The sequence below is a fragment of the Oncorhynchus tshawytscha genome, unplaced genomic scaffold (genome assembly GCF_018296145.1).
Source record: "Oncorhynchus tshawytscha isolate Ot180627B unplaced genomic scaffold, Otsh_v2.0 Un_scaffold_17_pilon_pilon, whole genome shotgun sequence".
NCBI classification, from domain to species: domain Eukaryota; kingdom Metazoa; phylum Chordata; class Actinopteri; order Salmoniformes; family Salmonidae; genus Oncorhynchus; species Oncorhynchus tshawytscha.
Window position 1 is genome coordinate 140,213 of NW_024609830.1, and position 19,064 is coordinate 159,276.

At 45.7% G+C, this 19,064-nt stretch overlaps 2 protein-coding genes across 3 annotated transcripts; both read left to right on the forward strand.

Annotated features, from left to right (window-relative positions):
- The first annotated feature begins 47 nt into the window (after positions 1 to 47).
- Positions 48 to 10,270, forward strand: LOC112222686 (meckelin). 2 transcript variants are annotated; one of them, XM_024385406.2, is made up of 28 exons: positions 48 to 283; positions 696 to 784; positions 1,125 to 1,215; positions 1,362 to 1,461; positions 1,642 to 1,708; positions 1,809 to 1,880; positions 2,164 to 2,226; positions 2,360 to 2,514; positions 2,678 to 2,786; positions 2,875 to 2,961; positions 3,275 to 3,340; positions 3,655 to 3,808; positions 3,885 to 4,005; positions 4,101 to 4,206; positions 4,287 to 4,343; positions 4,440 to 4,538; positions 4,729 to 4,827; positions 5,099 to 5,188; positions 6,421 to 6,520; positions 6,620 to 6,765; positions 7,005 to 7,145; positions 7,250 to 7,330; positions 7,459 to 7,575; positions 7,693 to 7,809; positions 8,111 to 8,218; positions 8,613 to 8,715; positions 9,388 to 9,530; positions 9,622 to 10,270. In XM_024385406.2, exons 1-28 carry the CDS (start codon positions 97 to 99, stop codon positions 9,700 to 9,702), a joined length of 2,949 nt encoding a protein of 982 aa, XP_024241174.2. In that variant the 5' UTR covers positions 48 to 96; the 3' UTR covers positions 9,703 to 10,270. The 2 variants fall into 2 exon arrangements, with proteins under 2 accessions (XP_024241174.2, XP_024241175.2); XM_024385407.2 differs by having other exon boundaries at positions 105 to 297.
- A 437-nt stretch (positions 10,271 to 10,707) lies between these two features.
- LOC112222684 (pyruvate dehydrogenase [acetyl-transferring]-phosphatase 1, mitochondrial-like) lies at positions 10,708 to 17,775 on the forward strand. The gene is made up of 9 exons (XM_042319314.1): positions 10,708 to 10,790; positions 12,369 to 12,732; positions 13,079 to 13,246; positions 13,327 to 13,538; positions 13,798 to 13,879; positions 14,001 to 14,095; positions 14,212 to 14,380; positions 15,264 to 15,482; positions 15,673 to 17,775. The coding sequence occupies exons 2-9, from the start codon at positions 12,484 to 12,486 to the stop codon at positions 16,051 to 16,053; spliced, it is 1,575 nt and encodes a 524-aa protein (XP_042175248.1). The 5' UTR covers positions 10,708 to 10,790; positions 12,369 to 12,483; the 3' UTR covers positions 16,054 to 17,775.
- Positions 17,776 to 19,064: the final 1,289 nt, after the last annotated feature.

A 19,064-nucleotide genomic window follows, 5' to 3' on the forward strand; every position in this document is an offset into this window, starting at 1 on the left:
AGGGAAGTAGGGAGGCGCGAGAAAAGTGGCGCGAGCACACGCCCCAAAAGACAGAAGGGTTTGTGGGTAAAATAACAGGAAGTCAGTTTCTCTACCATGGCAACGGGGATGCTACTTGTGTGCGGATTGGCACTATTTCTAACAATAAAATCAAACCTACTTCACTCCCAGCAGTTTACGATTTCGTTTCAGCGTCCTTCAGACTGCAGCGTGGAACAGTTCTACGACATCTCCAGTCAGTCCTGTGTGAAATGCGGACCGAACCAGAGTACGAGTGCAACTGGTGCGTTATCAATGGTATTGTTGGTTATACTGTGATTAACGGGCTACCTAATTAGCAGTACGCTAATCTACTCCATTCCGGGTTTGTTGTAAATAGAACAGGCTCAACAATCTTTGCTAAATAGTCTTAAATACAGCAGTAGCGAATCATAGGGGAGGAATGTAATTGCAGTAAGCCACCTGGCTAGCTAGCTGGTTAGAATTGGATAATAATGCAGCTAATATAGTGTAAACTGGCCTGCTAGTTGCATTGTCCGATATGTAGACTATGTTAGCTGGTTCATCGGTCAATAAGATTGCTGCAGGTATTGTTTGCTGAGAGAAATGGCACTGATGGTTTACAACGTAACCTACAGCTGTGTCCACTGTTATAATCTCTTGTGTTAACCAATTACCCTCTCCTCCTTCATCAGGTCTGTCTTGTGAATGTGTGACTGGGTTCAGAGTTCTCGCCACCAACGGAGCTTCCATCACCTGTCAGCAGTGTCCACTAGAAAAACCGGTATATTCTTATTCTGTACTACTAGACAGTAGATGATCACACCATATAATACAGTACAAAATCAGCTATTTCTATTTACTTATCATTCACCGACCAGTTTAAAGGTCTCAATCAATACAGATTGTCCTGGGAAGTGTGCTGAACACAGGAGATTGGTGGCACCGTAGTTGGGGAGGACAGCTCATGGTAATGGCTGGAGGGGAATAAGTGGAATGGTATCAAATTGTATGTGTTTAATGCCATTCCATTGCTACGTTCCAGCCATTATTATGAGGTGTTATCCCCTCAGCAGCCTCCACTGGTGCTGAACTGCATGTGTTGTTCTGCCTGTCTCCTGTAGGCAGTAACAGAGGATGGCTATGGGTGTATCCTCTGTCCGGGCAGTCTGACTGAGCAGGGAACCTGTCAGTGCCCGTCTGGGAGTATACTGGGTGAGTAAAACTGGGAGTATACTGGGTGAGTAAAACTGGGAGTATACTGGGTGAGACAGCAGCTGGAGGAGCCACGTCTACAGGGGATGTGATGGTGTTTATGGTGCGCCGCTGTGTGATGCTAATGTTGTATTGTTGTACTGTAGTGGAGCGGGATGTCCAGGGGAACCCTCTGGAAGAGGCCAGGTGTGAGGTGTGTAACGGAGCTGAACCTGCCCTCTCAGCCCCTAACAGCTACGGAGACAGGTACCAGACACAGCCAGTCTTTCTGCAGAACAACTGATATTTCTGCTCTAAACTCTCAGATGGCATGACTTGTTAAGATTCTGCTGACTGAACTGTTTACTGTCTGACTCTGCCTGTTTCTGTCTGTCTCTGTCTGACTCTGCCTGTCTCTGTCTGACTCTGCTCTCTTGTCTCTGTCAGGTGTCAGAGATGCCAGGCTTCCCTCATCAACACCTCTCAGTCCTGTATGTGTGGTTCCAACATCCTGGTGAGCCCACCCTCTATAATACGCGTGTGTGTCATGTATGGGTTTAAAATGAAATACAAGACTAGAGCATCCGTGAATCATATGTCGTGTTTCTGTACAGGCTGGAGGTATGTGTTTCCCTCCCAACAACCTCCCTACAGCTGTGAACCCTAATGTCAACTATGCCGAGCTGGTAAGGCAACACAACAGGGCCCAGTTTTTCAAATGTTATCTATCTGGATGTTGTCTATCGGATAAGATTAAATGCATAGAAATAGAACAAATAATTTACTTGAATGGGGTATTCCGTTGTATTCATTCTATTTCTCTGTTTTATTCCTATCCGATAGGCAAAATCCTGGTAGATACTGTAATTTTTGAAAAACTGGGCCCAGAGCATCAGTGAGCCTGCTGTAGTTATGTAACTGTGGAATTATAGTAACACTGTAACACTGTTTGGTATGTTCCCCCTGTAGTCCCTTCCTGTGCAATCAGCATGGTTCTCCACAAACCTCTACTCTTCAGCAGCTGCCTGCTTGGTAAAAAAAAAAGCCTCTCAAATACCTGTTCACCTTTCTGTCCCTGGACGATCTATGTGCACTTGTCCGTGTGTGTGGTGTGTCCTGCAGGTGTTCTCTGACCTGATCGTGTTGGTATGTGTGCATTGTACAGGTGTATACTAACCTGACAGCATGCCAGGCATTGGGGAACATGTGTGTGATGAACATGCACTCCTTCAGCAGCGTGGCCAACGATGCCTGTGGTCTCTACAACACCATCTTCAGAGCTACCGCAGCCCTGGGATCTACACAGGACATATCCTACTGGTAACCTCTAACCCTTTTCCTGACCCCTAACCTATAACCCCTAAAACATCTTCTGAAGATCTACTCTTGCTCTGGAGTTTCTAACCACTGTTTTCAACCAATGATGTAAAATCTGGAGTAGATCAGTCAATGGAACTGTCCATTCCTGCCCCTGTGACTTTAGGAGAGCCAATCTCCCATGGCTTTACTATGGGGACCAGCCGGGTCTGGCCAACCGCGTGCTGCAGACAGAGCCACTTCCCACTGGATTCAGCTTCAAGGGACGCAACAGGGTCCGTAACACACACATTGACCCAACACTATTACCATAACACCTATGATGATCACTCCGATTCTATGTGCGTTGTCTCTCTTTCTCAGAATACAGACATCAACCTAGTGGCTGCTGTCTACAACACCAGAGGAGACTTCCTCCAATGGGAGAAAGTGGGAGGAAACAACCTGCAGGTAAAACAGGAAGTTCATCTTGAGCCTGACTAGTGTAGGCTAGTCTTGCATTGCCACACTTTGCAGTCTCATAATGACTCTCATTCATATTGACCTTCAAGCTGAGCTGTCTACTGTAGTAATATTTGTAACAACCTGAGGTTGGAAGCAGAGCCCTTAGTGACACACAAGTCTAGCCTAAAGGTGTTCTTCTTTCCATCACACTGCTGGTTCCAGTGTTGAGACGCCAGTGTTTCATGATACAGCTCAGTCATAGATCAGTCGTTATCATTATTAGTTTTGACTTGAGGAAAGTGACTGTCTCCTCTCCCAGCTCTGTCCAGACACCGCCAGGAGACAGGAGGCAGCTTACACCTTTGGCACGGCCTACCAGGAGACTGTGAGTTTCTACCTCTATCCAGTGCTTGACTTGAACTGAAATGGGTTCCGGTAATCATGTTGGATGCCACTACTGTTTATACAGTATTTAGGTGCAGAAGCTCCACAATACTTTTGAGATAATATTCTATAAGAGGAACAGGAGCTCGAGCAGTAGAACATTTGAGGTGCCGGGACTCAGATCCGGTGAACTCCTGCCCAAGTCAAGCCCTGTCTCTGTCTCGTCAACATGTGCTGTGGTGTTTTCTCATGGTTACAGTTGTTTTGCGTTCTCACTTAGCGCCAATTCTATTACGTATGTGTCTGTGTGTGTAGTGTGTTCTCTCTGTAGCAGACCTGTTGCGTGTTTATGCTGAGCCTTTATTCTATGATGTGTTTGTGGATCTGAGCCGAGGAGAGGACAGGAGACTGCTCCCCCTTCCCACACGCAACCTCAACCAAGAATACAACAGGAAGTTCATCAACCAAGGTGAATGTGGGAGGGGGTACATTTGTTTTAAATCCTTTCTCCCTCAACAAGTATCTTGAATAACTGGTGTGTGTAGGTAACTTGAACGACTGGTACCTATCGAGACGTGTGTTACTGGTGGACACTCTGAGTGGGAGAGAGAAGAGCCTCGGCTCTCTGCCAAAAGTCATACGCATCGCAAGCAGCATCAGGATTGGGTGAGTTGCACACACAAACACACATCCATGTAGGACTACACACATTCATCAATGTCAGCAGGGTGTGAAAACATGTGTGTGTATTTATGACATAGGTTTCAGCTGGTGCCAGGGACTCAGAAGGGACAGGTGTTCCCTCCTCTCCTCTCTGTGACCTACTCAGACGTCCTCATCACTGCCCCAAACACACAGACTGTCTCTGTGAGTAACACATCACACACACACCTTCTCACAGCACACACACACATCCCTGATCCCACTGTAACTTCTGTGTGTTCTAGGTGTCGTTTGCTGTGTACTATGAGATGGACCAGACTGAAGCTCACATGAAGACTGATGTGAGTAACCAGGGGACAGAGAACGAGAAGGGTAATGCTGTTGCGATTGCATGCATAGTGAAGACCGTAATGATTAGTGGGTGTGTGTGTGTGTAGATCGCCCTAGGTGTGTTGGGTGGCGTTTCTGTTCTGTATTCCCTGGTAAAGACAGCCAGCTGGAAGAGGAGGATTGGCTCTCCTCTCATTGACATTGAGGTACCTGACCTTTAACCTGTAACCCCTGACTTCTAACCATTAACCTTTAAACACCCAAATGCATTTATTTAAATGTAGAATTCGATTGCATGTTTGTCATATATTTTCCCTGACCCCTCTCTCTCTCTCTCTCTCTGTGCCTCTCCTTCTCTATTTTTCTCTCTCTCACCCCTCTTTTTCTTGCTCTCAGACCGTTTTGAAGTTCCTGTTGTTTTACGCTGGTGATCTGGCTAACGTCTTCTTCTTCATCACCGTGGGAACAGGCCTGTACTGGCTCATCTTCTATAAGGTAGACAGAGACCCCCGCAGACAGACACACACCACACACACACACTAACAGACCTTTCCCTCTCTTGTACACCTTTACCTCTGACCTGTCTCTGGTCTTTACTCCTGTTTATACGGATTCTGATTTTATTCAAGGTTTTTCTCTTCTTTCTTCTCCTGGGCTGCACACTCAGACAGTGGAGGCAAGTCTTTCTCTTCTCCTCCCCTCCTCTTTTCCTCTCCCCCTCCCACACAAGAACATTAAAAACATTCAAACGTGTGTGTGTGTCTAGGCCCAGCATTTTGTGTCAGTGCTGCTACCGTTACCAGGTCTGCAGGAGGAGAGGTTTATCGCGTATGTGGGCTGTGCCTTTGCTCTCAAGGTGAGACCATCCCACCCTGTTGACAGCTTGTGTTATGTGTATGCTTCTATTTGTCTAAAATGTTGGTATTCAACGTCGGGGGATCGACCCCTAGTGTGGGCGCGGGGGAATTGCAGTGGGGTCGCCACGTAGAAAAAAGTATTATATATTTTGTTTTAAATGGCCGTGGGGATTACAGTACAGATCATTTGACAAATTAATTGTGATTTAGTAAGTTATTTATATTGGTTCTCCTAATTTTGTAAGAGATAAAAATGAATTGAATGTTATTTGTTGATGTAAAATGTCAATTTACAGATTTTTAAGGTTGTGTAAGTATATAAATTGGTTCAAACCACCTAAAACCAACTAAGGCATAGATGATGGTAATAAGAGCTACAGCAGGTTCTCACCACTGGTGGGATAACATGCTGTAACGTCCTCAAACGTGCAGAAACATCTAGTTCCAAAATTCTAATACTTTTCTGTTTTGTGTGCCAACGCTAAGGATAACGCCTTGTGGCACACCTATAGGAAAACTGTCAGGAAAATAGGGCTGGTGTTAATATAGGTGAATCTGTTGAAACTTGCAGTCCAACTCCTCTGACTATCATCGTTAGGATGCCAAGGATCCTAATTATCTATTATTTCATGAAACAAATCTTATGGAGAATAAACTATATTTTTCTGACAGTTTTTCCCAAGGCGGCGACATAGGTGCCAATGGCATATTAGAAGATATAAAGGCCTCATCAATCCACACCTAGGAAGACCACATGACTTAACACACATGCACACACCCAAACCCACACACAGATTCTGACCCAACGTTCGGAACACAACATTAACATAAACATGCACAGTCAAAGAATAACCCTTGGGTTTTACGGGGAAAACACTGCAGTTGAGCAGTCACTTGTTCATGGATCTGTGCTACTTCACAACTCTGTTCTCTTCCCTGAAGCACATGCAGATTTGGATAGTGAGAAGTTTTGCTGAGGAAGTGATTTCCCACTTTCCTGTGGTAACCTTGTGTTGGAGCCTCCTAATCCTAATAATACATTTCTTTGGGAAAACGGAACATATTTGCCTTTTTCATCCTATTTATTGAATAGCGGTGGAATTATTGGCCGATATCGATATATCGGTCATTAGATTTGGGGTGGGGTCACGAGATATTCTACCCATAGAAATGGGATCCCTGCTGAAAAAGTTTGAATACCACTGGTCTAAATTGTCTTCCTGTCCTCCAGACTGTGCAGTTTCTCCATAAGCTGATCCAGCAGTTGTCAGTGGATATCTTCTTCATAGACTGGGAGAGACCGCGCGGCAAAGCCAACAAGACCATCCAGGGTACGTAGTCAAAAAACGCCTTTTCCCCTTTTCTCTGAAAGTTGTTTTACCCCTCTGTCTTTCTGAATTAGACGTGACCATGATTTGGGTTGTTGTCAGGCAATGGCAACGGTGAGGCGAAGCACAGCCCTTCTCCTGTCAGCATCTGGAGGACCTACTTTGTGGCCAACGAGTGGAATGAGATTCAGACGATACGCAAGATCAGCCCCACCTTCCAGATCATGGCTGTGCTTTTCCTACTGGAGGTACACACACATCTTCCTTTCCTCTCTCTGTCTCCTTGTCTGTGTCTCTCTCTCTTTCTGTCCCCTTGTCTGTGTCTCTCTCTGCCTCTCTGTCTCCTTGTCTGTGCCTCTCTCTGTGACTCTCTCTTTCCCATCAGAGAAATGGCAGCATTCTCCCCTGATACATTTCAAATCACTTTCTCTGTGACGCTCTCTCTGTGACTCTGTTGCTCTCTCTTTCTCTCTCCCTGTGTGTCTAGGTGGTTGGCTTCTCTAGTCTGGCCCTTAGGGACCCCTGGTCAGATCTCCAGCGCCCCCCTCAGTCCTACGCCCCTCCCTACAGCCTGACACTGCGCTATGGCCTGGCCGCCACACTCTGGCTCTGCATTGGACTGCTGCAGGTAGGTACACCCCTATGAACTGCAGACGTTGGTCGGACCTGTTACCAGAGTGGGTCTCTGGACAGGCTTTCTCACTCTGTGTGTCTTTCACCTTCTCTCTGCAGATCATTTTCTTCACTGCTTTCCATGAGCGTTTTGTGGAGGATAAGATCTGTCAGTTTGTGGACCTATGCTCTATCAGCAACGTGAGTATCACTCTCACCAGCATAGTGTCTCAGCTGCCGTGCACATTTTGTAAAAGTGAGATGGGCTGATGAACTGCTGCTGTTTTAATGCTATCAGTCATTTAAACAACGTTTTTCTTCTGTCTTAGATTTCGGTGCTGCTGCTGTCCCACAGGTGTTTTGGTTACTACATCCACGGGCGCTCCGTCCACGGCCACGCTGACACCAACATGGAGGAGATGAACATCAACCTCAAGAGAGAGGCCGTATGTACACACAGAGACAGACAGAGAGAGTGTGTGTGGAATTGGGATGTGTGCATGTGTGTATTTCGTTCCGATATAAAAAGCTATTCAACCCTTTCTCCCTCTCTCTCTCTGTAGGAGTCTCTGTGTGGTCAGAGAGGTCTCCTTCCCAACACAGACACTCAGACTTTCCAGATCTCTATCACCAGCCGCCTACGCCTGCAGTACGACCGCATCCTGGAGCCCCTCAGCAGGGTGGGGCTGTGTGTGTCTGTGTGTTGTTTGAGATCATCATAATCAACAGGAAAGATATTCATGTCTGTTCTATGCAATGTGTTTCTATCAGAATATTCTGTTACGTTGTACCACTTTTAACGTGCCTCTGTCTGAAGCTTTTAAAAATGTAGTTGTCACAGTTTGCATATGATTTCAGGTTACAACACATTTCATGATTTACAATTTCAGATTACTTTGTAGAGTTCAATGGGTCAGGTACACTCAGGGGCAAGGAAATATTTACCTTGTTCAAAGGTATATCTGTGTTTGTCTCTAACAGAGAAATGGACCGTCGCGGTTGGTGGACGCAGCCTCGGGACACCCCTTTGACCAGAGCACCAAAGCCTACCACACAATGAACCGTTTCCTAGGATCTGTCATAGACCATGTAAGATAAGATAAACATACCACACAATGAACCGTTTCCTAGGATCTGTCACAGACCATGTAAGATAAGATAAACATACCACACAATGACCCGTTTCCTAGGATCTGTCATAGACCATGTAAGATATAAACATACCACACACCATGAACCGTTTCCTAGGATCTGTCATAGACCATGTAAGCTAAGATAAACATACCACACACCATGAACCGTTTCCTAGGATCTGTCATAGACCATGTAAGATATCAACATATCACACAATGAACCGTTTCCTAGGATCTGTCATAGACCATGTAAGATATAAACACACAACACACCATGAGTCACTTCCTAGGATCTGTTCTAAATATTTTCACACACACCCTTTCCTGATGTTATGTTGTATTCTCTGTAGGCCCATCGGGACATGGAATACGTTGTGAGAGACAAACTGTTTTTTGAGAGAGTCATAGGGATGGAGTTCTTGGAGCCTATGGACAAGAGCATCTTCTACAACGGTTATGCTGCAACCTTCCCTCCATCTTGTGCCAACATCACTTCTTTTTCAATCTTGGTTCCAATAGTTTATATGTATATACAGTACCAGGCAAAAGTTTGGAGCTGTTCTTGCCATAATATGGACTTGGTCTTTTACCAAATAGGGATATCTTCTGTATACCACCCCTACCTTGTAACAACACAACTGATTGCCTCAAATGCAATAAGGAGGAAATAAATTCCACAAATACATTTTTAACAAGGCACACCTGTTAATTGAAATACAATCCAGGTGACTACCTCATGAAGCTGGTTGAGAGAATGTCTAGAGTGTGCAAAGCTGTCATCAAGGCAAAGGGTGGCTACTTTGAAGAATATAAAATATATTTGGATTTGTTAACACTTTTTCGGTTACTTCATGATTCCATATGTGTTATTTCATAGTTTTGATGTCTTCACTATTATTCTATAATGTAGAAAATTGTGAAAAATAAAGTAAAACCCTTGAATGAGTAGGTGTGTCAACTTTTGACTAGTACTGTATATATCTCAAAACATGGCAGATACAACAGTAATATGCGGTCTATGTTACTACATTACACACACTGTGTGGGCTGCAGATAAATGGCAGTGTGGTCTGTGAACAAGCCTGGGCACCTGTATGACCTCTGAAATATGTCTTTATTCAACAGATGAGTCCCATTCGTTCAGTGACGTGCTGTTCTATGGGAACGAAGCCACTCTGTTGATCTTTGACACGCTCTTCTTCTGTGTGGTCGACCTGGGAGCACAGAGCTTCATACTGGCAGGCGTACTCACATACGTACAGCAAATGGTCAGTATTGTGGGTGTACTTGTACCTGTCTTTATTTGTTTGTGTCAGTTGTATAACAGCAAAAAATAACATTATTTATTTTCTATTCTAGATCTTTCGGTTAATCCGTAACGGTATTGGGCGGAGAAACTTGGCCAACAAAACATTGGTGGACCAGAGATTCCTGATCTAGTTTCTGCTGTCAGAATGGTGGAAGTATAGACCAGGCGCAGGCAATTCCAGTTCTCGGGGGCTGATTGGTGTCACAGTTTTGCCCCAGCTAACACACCTGACTCCACTAATCAACTAATCATGATCTTCAATTTAGAATGCAATTTGAATAATCAAAGCTGTGTTTGCTAGAGATGGAGAAAAGTGTGACATGGGTATTCAACTCTTACCCTACGAGGTCTGGAGCCTGCTAGTTTTCTGTTCTACCTGATCATTAATTACACATACCTGGTGTCCCAGCTCTAAATCTGAAGAAAAGCCGTGGAACTGGTCCAGAGTTGAGCTTGAGTGGTATAGACTATAGTATGCCATGCCTAGTTAGCATGTAACAGCCTTGGTAGCTGTGTGACTAGCGTGGTTTAATTGTTTTGTTTACAGCTTTGGCAGCCTCTTTTTTTTTTTGACAAATGCTTTTCTACTTGTTTACACAGTATTTTGTACATGTTCTTCACAGGGTTGATGATGTACATTTTGTAATTCAGTTTCTCTGTGATATGTTTTTACAAATTAAAACAATGGGTCTGATTTTATATTGTCTCTTCATTCGCTTCCTCTGTTATTGGTCCTGTAGATAGAGAGAAAAGATGGAGGGAGGTGAAGGTAGATGAGAGAAGGATTGTGGTACTTCAAACCATCCACACATTAGCTATTGGCTGCTGTAGTGGCATCATCAATTACTAACCTAACGTGCCAGGAAACATTTCTTCTACTGAAGTGTGATGACCTTATTATGGTGCTATAAAACTAGATAACAGAGTAGGCCCAGCTCTGCTCCAGGGCCAGTAGGAGCTGCAGCCAGCAGGTTCCGTTCACCTGTTCCTTTACTACACTGGGTGTTATTTTGCAAATAGTTAATGATGAATAGAGTTCTTGACATCATTTTGGTGCTTGAAAGTCTGTCACACACCCCCAGCAGCGTGCAAAGGGTTAACAAGCCAGTCAGATCTGTCAGAGAGGTGAGCCAATCAGCGTGTAGTATGTTGTGAGCTGGAGAGAGATGCAGGAGGGTGGGTAGCGTAGGAAAACGAAATAGTAAACTCTGAGAATAAGGTCGGTGGCTAGATAAATGTGTTTGGCATGTTACTTTTGTGCAGTATGTGTTAATGCAATGATAACTAACTTCTGTTATATGTTGTGAGCTTTGTTACCGTGACCATAATGTACAAGGACTGAAGGAGGAGTGGTGTTTTAAACTGGTTTGCGGTGACGCATAGCTAGATCATCGCTAGCCAACGTTACTACCCAGCAGTAGAGTAGACTTTGTCGGCCCATCAAATTAATACGTAACAATGTGCTGGCTTTAATTATGGTTGTATTTGGGATTATTCGCTATTGGGAACTCAAATATTGATGTCGATTTCATCTAAGTACAAAGAAAACTGACTCTGTACTGTAAACAATATGGCAAATCTGTAGCAGTCAGGCCTAGCCAGGGATAGGCCGTGGTCACTGGTCATAGACTGGAGGTTTGAGCGGTATTTCAACTAGTACCGGGTGGTTCCGTGTAGTTCAGCCGTGCCTGGGTCTCTTTCGACCGACCAGAGCAGCTGCACGCATTGCTCCTTCGCTACAAATAGCTAGATTAAAGCGTCAATCAGAAAGCGAAATCGCGGACCCTGTTTCGGTAAAAAGCGGAGGGATAGGGCTGGAGAAATGTATCTACTCTCAAATTCATAGACAGAGCTATGGATGAAAGGACTGACCATCCATGATATCAAAATAATAGTTTTAACCATGTTTTGAGGCTATATAGAGTTTCTTTACAAACATTGAAGGTAAACAAGCTTTTATTTTGGGTTCTGTTGGAGTGTGGCAGTTGAACTAAGATCGAGGCATTTCTACATTTTATTGGGTCCATAGATTCAATGGGTCCATATCATTAATTTAGCAACTGCTGATTGCCCCTTTAATTATTGTGTAATTATTGTATTTGTTCATGTTTTATTAGGATCCCCATTAGCTGTTACAATAACACTAGTTCCTCCCCCTGGGGTCCTAATCTAGGAGGCGGGAAGGGCAGAGAGAGGGATAGCCTATGCCGTTAGAGAGAATCTAGTTCAGTAGGACAAGATTGGGTTTTCAGGAGTGAGCAAATGTCAGAGCTGCTTCACAGGACTATATATAGTCTGTCAGAAAACTAGTGGTGGCTGACCCCTGTAGAGGGGCAAGGCTCTTTTATGGAGTAACACAGCCTGGCAACCTAGTGCCAGTCTGTCACACTAGTCCGCTAGTACTGGAATGCAGTGTTCCATTGTTGGAGTGCAACCTGCCTCAAAGCATTATAAAGCCTCTGCCAAGAGGCTCAGACTTTTATTGCACAGGAGGTTTCCTTGTAGCAAAGTCACTGGTTCCAGCTCCCTTATTCACCACACAATTAAAATAAATACTGTTGGAAGATAGAACTGCTTGTCTTGATCTGTTATGTTATTTGCATGTCACTTTTATTTGTAATGGTACCTTTGTCGAGAGCTCTGTTACTACGTGTCAGTAATTTATGTACACTGACTGAATGAGAGGTGTGTACACAATCAAAATGCCATAGTCAGCTGTGCTTGTGTTGACTGAATTATACAGATGATACAAGCTGCATTTTTGCCCATAGCTCACAGTTCCTGGTGTCTCCCGTAGGTGTGTGTGTGTTGGCGCTGCTCTGAGAGTGTGTGTGTGTGGCGCTACTCTGAGAGTGTGTGTGTGTGTGTGTGTGGCGGTGCTCTGAGAGTGTATGCACCCAGAGTGAGCCACCATGCCCGTGACATCACAGCTGTTCCGAGGCTTCCCTCGAGCGAAGCTCTGGGGTTCCTCCCTGTTCCCATGCCAACGCCAGCTCCCCTGCTGCCCCACCTCCCACCGGCCCACCTCGTCGCAGCCCCACTCCATATGGCCGACAGCCATGCCCGTGCGTGGCTATAGGAGGAGCCCTGACCTCCACAGCTACAATCTCACCCCCCCACAGGTCAACTCAATCCTCAAGGCCAACGAGTACAGCTTCAAGGTAGGGGCGGTCGATACACACATTTACACACAACGAGTACAGCTTCAACATTTAGGAGTACAGCTTCAAGGTAGGGGCGGTCGATACACACATTTACACACAATGAGTACAGCTTCAAGTTACAGCATTTCAAGTACAGCTTCAAGGTAGGGGCGGACGATACACACATTTACATACAATGAGTACAGCACATTTACACACAATGAGTACAGCTTCAAGGTAGGGGCGGACGATACACACATTTACATACAATGAGTACAGCTTTCGGACGATACACACATTTACATACAATGAGTACAGCTTCACGCTGTGACCATGAGAATATGAGTGTGTGCTTTGGTTCTAGGTTCCAGAGTTTGATGGTAAGAATGTGTCGTCGGTGATGGGGTTCGACAGTAACCAGCTGCCTGCCAACGCACCCATCGAGGACCGGCGCAGCGCTGCCACCTGTCTGCAGACGCGGGGGATGCTGCTGGGAGTGTTCGACGGCCATGCGGGCTGTGCCTGTGCACAGGTAAAGTTTCTGCTGTCATTGTGTATAATCTGCGAGTTAGTTTTAATGTGCAGTAAAACATCTACCTGTCTGTTTCTCAGGCGCTGAGTGAGAGGTTGTTCTACTACGTAGCCATGTCCTTGATGCCCCATGAGACCCTGTGTGAGCTGGAGGCTGCAGTAGAGGCAGGCAGGCCCCTCAGCCCCATCCTGCAGTGGCACAAACACCCCAACGACTACTTCACCAGGGAGGCACAGACTATGTACTTCAACAGCCTCAGAACCTACTGGCAGGAACTCATAGACCTCAGCAGGTACACACACACACACAGGAACTCATAGATCTCAGCAGGTCTCAGCAGGTACACACACACAGGAACTCATAGACCTCAGCAGGTACACACACACAAACACACACATGAACTCATAGACCTCAGCAGGTACACACATACAAACACACACAGCAAGTCATAGACCTCAACAGGCATGGGGTAATAAGGATGCATCAGTAATGTAATTAAACATGGGTCATTATTCAGTGTTGGAGTTGATTGTATGTGATTGTGTTCCCAGTCCAGGGGAGAGCCTAGGGCCCAGAGAGGCGTTGCTGAGTGCCTTTAAGAGACTGGACAGTGACCTGTCTCTGGAGGCTCAGGTGAGAGACTGTGTTCTATCCCCTTGACTTCTATCCTCTGTCCATCGATGTCTCTGTGTTACCATAGTATCCAGCCCTGGGTAGAAATGTGCACTGCTGATCCCTATGTTGTGTTGTCCAGGTGGGAGATGCCAATTCCTTCCTCCACTACTGGGTTCTGAGAGTGGCCTTCTCTGGAGCGACTGCCTGCGTAGCTCACATCGATGGATCCGACCTGTACGTACTCTAGTCCACAGCCACGGATCTCTCTCTGTTGGCTCCCATATGTACTGCCTGGTCTCCATCTGTCTGCTCTGACTGAGTGTCTGAATCCTCTGACTGTGGTTGTGTAGGTATGTAGCGAACACGGGCGACGGCCGGGCGGTGCTGGGGGTCCAGGAGGAGGACGGCTCATTCAGCGCTCACACGCTCTCCAACGACCACAACGCCCAGAATGAGAACGAGGTGGCCCGCATCCAGGGGGAGCACCCCCCCTCTGAGAAGAAGACTGTCGTACGACAGGTCAGTACCGTTACACATCCAGAGAGAACAGTGGCACAGCAGGTCAGTACCGTTACACATCTAGAGAGAACGGTGGCACAGCAGGTCAGTACCGTTACACATCCAGAGAGAACAGTGGCACAGCAGGTCAGTACCGTTACACATACAGAGAGAACAGTGGCACAGCAGGTCAGTACCGTTACACATCTAGTGAGAATGGTGGCACAGCAGGTCAGTACCGTTACACATACAGAGAGAATGGTGGCACAGCAGGTCAGTACCGTTACACATACAGAGAGAAGAGGTCAGAACAGAGAGAAGTGGTCAGTACCTTTACACATACAGAGAGAATGGTGGCACAGCAGGTCAGTACCGTTACACATCAGAGAGAATGGTGGAACAGCAGGTCAGACCGTTACACATACAGAGAGAACAGTGGCACAGCAGGTCAGTACCTTTACACATACAGAGAGAACAGTGGCACAGCAGGTCAGTACCGTTACACATCAGAGAGAACAGTGGCACAGCAGGTCAGTACCGTTACACATCTAGAGAGAACAGTGGCACAGCAGGTCAGTACCGTTACACATCAGAGAGAACAGTGGCACAGCAGGTCAGTACCGTTACACATACAGAGAAAACAGTGGCACAGCAGGTCAGTACCGTTACACATCTAGTGAGAATGGTGGCACAGCAGGTCAGTACCGTTCCAGAGAGAATGGTGGCACAGCAGGTCAGTACCTTTACACATACAGAGAGAACAGTGGCACAGCAGGTCAGTACCGTTACACATCCAGAGAAAACAGTGGCACACACATCCAGAGAGAACAGTGGCACAGCAGGTCAGTTAAACATAAAGTAAAAACCAACACATATCCTCTATCTCTTTCTCTCCCTCTGCCAGGACCGGTTGTTGGGCCTGCTGATGCCGTTCCGTGCGTTTGGAGATGTGAAGTTCAAGTGGAGCATTGACTTGCAGCGAGGTGTGTTGGAGTCAGGACCAGACCAGCTCCATGACAACGAACATACCAAGTTCATCCCCCCCAATTACCACACCCCTCCCTACCTCACGGCCGAGCCTGAGATCACACACCACCGCCTCCGACCTCAGGACCGCTTCCTGGTGAGAGACAAAGGATTGGTCAATTGACTGATTGTCCAATTCATGATTTCATTGATTGATTTATAAGGCTTTGTTGTCTTTTCTTGAACAGAAACTTGCATTGTGCTCCGTTAAAACATACCTATATCTGAAGTTATGTAGTTAGAAGTTTCCTTTTGTTAACAACACGTCTTTGTCCCTCCTCCCGCAGGTGCTGGGTACAGACGGGCTGTGGGAGACGCTCCATCGACAGGAGGTGGTCCGGATCGTAGGGGAGTATCTAACGGGGGTCCACCAGCGCCAGCCCCTCACCGTGGGGGGTTACCATGTCACCCTGGGACAGATGCAGGGGCTGCTGGCTGAGAGGAAGGCCCGTGCCTCCTTAGCGTTCCAGGACCAGAACGCTGCCACCCACCTGATTCGCCACGCGGTGGGCAACAATGAGTTTGGAGCAGTGGACCACGAGACGCTGTCCAAGATGCTGTCTCTGCCTGAGGAACTGGCCCGCATGTACCGCGACGACATCACCATCATCATCACACAGTTCAACCCCCACGTGGTTGGACACCAGCGCCAAGGGGGGGAGTCCTGAGCCAGCTCAGCCTATCAGAGGGGAATGTGGACATGAACAGGAAGTTTACTTTCTAGGAGGAAAAACACTGATGTGAGGACTGGGTCCTGCTACAGACACATGGTTGAGCTCTAATCTTTATTTTACCAAACGCACACAAAACATACTGTTAATGGACTAACCCTGCAGAGGGAGGACTGCCTACCTTCGGACTCCTTATTTTAGGATTGTTATTGAAGAGGTGCGTGTACAGTATGTGCACATGTGAGCACACAGTCCTGGTCATGTGGATTGTTGAAATGCTTGCTGATACTGATCACAAGTTGGCTCTTTTCTGAGTGTTGTGGCCTGGTGTGTGTGTGAAGCTTTTTAAAGGATATTTGATCAACCTCCCTGCAGCATTCTGCTTCTCTGCTCTGTCACAGTCTCTGCCCATAGGAAACTTTAATTTGTGCCGAAAGAGTGTGCTGCTTTATAACTATGTTGTCTGAGCATTGAGGTAATGATACGGTGGCAGCCTTTGTGTTTGTTCAATCTGGCCTGTCTACTCCTCTACAAACATCCCTCCCTCTTTCATATCACAGATTCTGTGCTGTGCAGTTGCAGCATCTGTCTTGCTCTAGAGCTGCAACTGGCCTCCATCCTGGCTCTACCGCATGGCTCTGCTGTTACATAGTAGGGCTCTGTCTGTCTGTGTTCTGTCATTGGATGGATCCGTGTCCTTTATACTTGTTACAGACGGACAGCCAAGAGCTCCCAGGCACACTTCTTGTTATCTTATATTTTGAATAATGTTTATTTAAAATGTTTTTAATCTGATTTCAAACATTGACTATTTTGTCAACCTTAGAGAGGAATAACTGCCTGTGTCTATAAAGCAGATGTTATTGCTCTGAGACAGACAGTGTCATTAAGATAGGAACCAGTAGAGCTACGTAGTGTGCAAGCTTTAGATCCAGCACTAACACCTCTATCACAACTACTCACCCACAGGAATCAGGTTTGTTATGCGCTGAGTGTGTCTGAGAGATTCTACAGCAGACTGAAGGAGTGGTGGTATTCTGTAGAGGAGAGAGAGAGGGGTGTGTGATGAGACGTTTATTGTTTTAGGGTTGCAGAGTATACATGTTTAAAAAGAAACATAGTGGTTGAACCTCTCGTGTTTTTTGACAATGATACTCTCATACGGGGGGATATGGTATACTAACGTCATCATGCTTACATGGTGTGTATTCTATCAAAAATGTTTTTAGAAAGTTAACTTTTTAGTTTTTAACAGTGAATCATTGCTAGCTGGTGTCAGATCTCTGTCTGAGGTAACCATGGAATTAGGAATTGAACTGTAACCATCTCCTGTCATGTTCATGCCAAACCTCCAGGAGTGACTAAAACAGAGACCGACTTAGTCACTGTTGGCAGGACACTAACCATGGTGTGGTTCTAGGCTTGTATAGGTCAGATGAAGGGTGTGCATCATATGAGGTTGTATATCTCATGGTGGTGTATATTTAGGAGAGGAGAGAATGTAAAGCTGAAGATGGCTCTGTCTGGACGCTGGCTGAATACTTGAAGGTTATTTATGCAACTTTTAATATGTCACAGTTATTTATCCACAATTATATGAGATGTGACAGGTATGTATGTACAGTGTCCTGTTTGTGTCCAGTGACCAGTGACCTGTTTGGGCTTGAGACTAAAGTTTTTTTGTATTTGGAAACTTAATAAAACACTGACTACACACAATGGCTTGATTTTGTTCTGCCTGTCTGTACGTATTGCTGCCTGGTTGTGCTGTTCTGCAGTGCCTCTGTCTTTAACTCTCTCCTGCCACACCCCTGGAATGTGGTCAGACTGGACTGTGTGCCCGCGGTGCTCTCAGAAGGTCAAGGCAGACTGAGTCCATTCCAGAGGTCAGCCAGCGAGGTGTCAAGTTACACTGGTGTGTGTTCAGGTCATTGTAATTTCTCTGACAGATTCTCCTAGTCACACGCGGCAACAGTGACCAAGGCAGTACAGAGTACAGCTCACCCTCTCGCTCCGCACTCTCCCCAACAACAACCCCCTATTGCTTTGTAGCTCTGGAGTAGGCTTCATCTGTGTCCCTGTCTGCCTGAAACGGAGTTATCTTCTAGTTTGTGTAGTTGAATCAGTAATCAGTGGTGCTTTTTTTGGCTACTTGGATAGCAAGGTCCATGTAATGTAACCAGTCTGGTTCATATTATGTTCACACTCTGCACTCATTCTGCTGTGTAGTAACTCAAACATGTCCATTGTCAGTCACTAGATGGCGCTAGTAGTTAGAGAACCTTATTGGAAGATCCCTTACACAGAAATATGACTGAGACGTCCACATGCACACGTGTTTAATTTATTTGATTCAGTGACCTCTAGGCAGGACTGTTATTCTCCTAGGTTTTTCTGTCCTTAGTTACCAATCTATGCATTTGGGTGTATAGACTTGTTTTGATAGTGGGAATTTGTGTGTTTAGTTTGTGTGTGTGTGCATACCTGCATCGTGTCAGTGGGTATTGTGTTTATAATTCTCAGCATGTCTTACTGGCATAATGTGTGTATTTCTGAAGTCAAGTAAGGTTGTGTTTGGAAGGAGGGTACTTTATGGGCTATTTTCTTTATGCTGGTGTTATTGGACTGTGTTATGTGTTAAGGCTGGTGTTATTGGACTGTGTTATGTGTTAAGGCTGGTGTTATTGGACTGTGTTATGTGTTAAGGCTGGTGTTATTGGACTGTGTTATGTGTTAAGGCTGGTGTTATTGGACTGTGTTATGTGTTAAGGCTGGTGTTATTGGACTGTGTTATGTGTTAAGGCTGGTGTTATTGGACTGTGTTATGTGTTAAGGCTGGTGTTATTGGACTGTTATGTGTTAAGGCTGGTGTTATTGGACTGTTATGTGTTAAGGCTGGTGTTATTGGACTGTTATGTGTTAAGGCTGGTGTTATTGGACTGTTATGTGTTAAGGCTGGTGTTATTGGACTGTTATGTGTTAAGGCTGGTGTTATTGGACTGTTATGT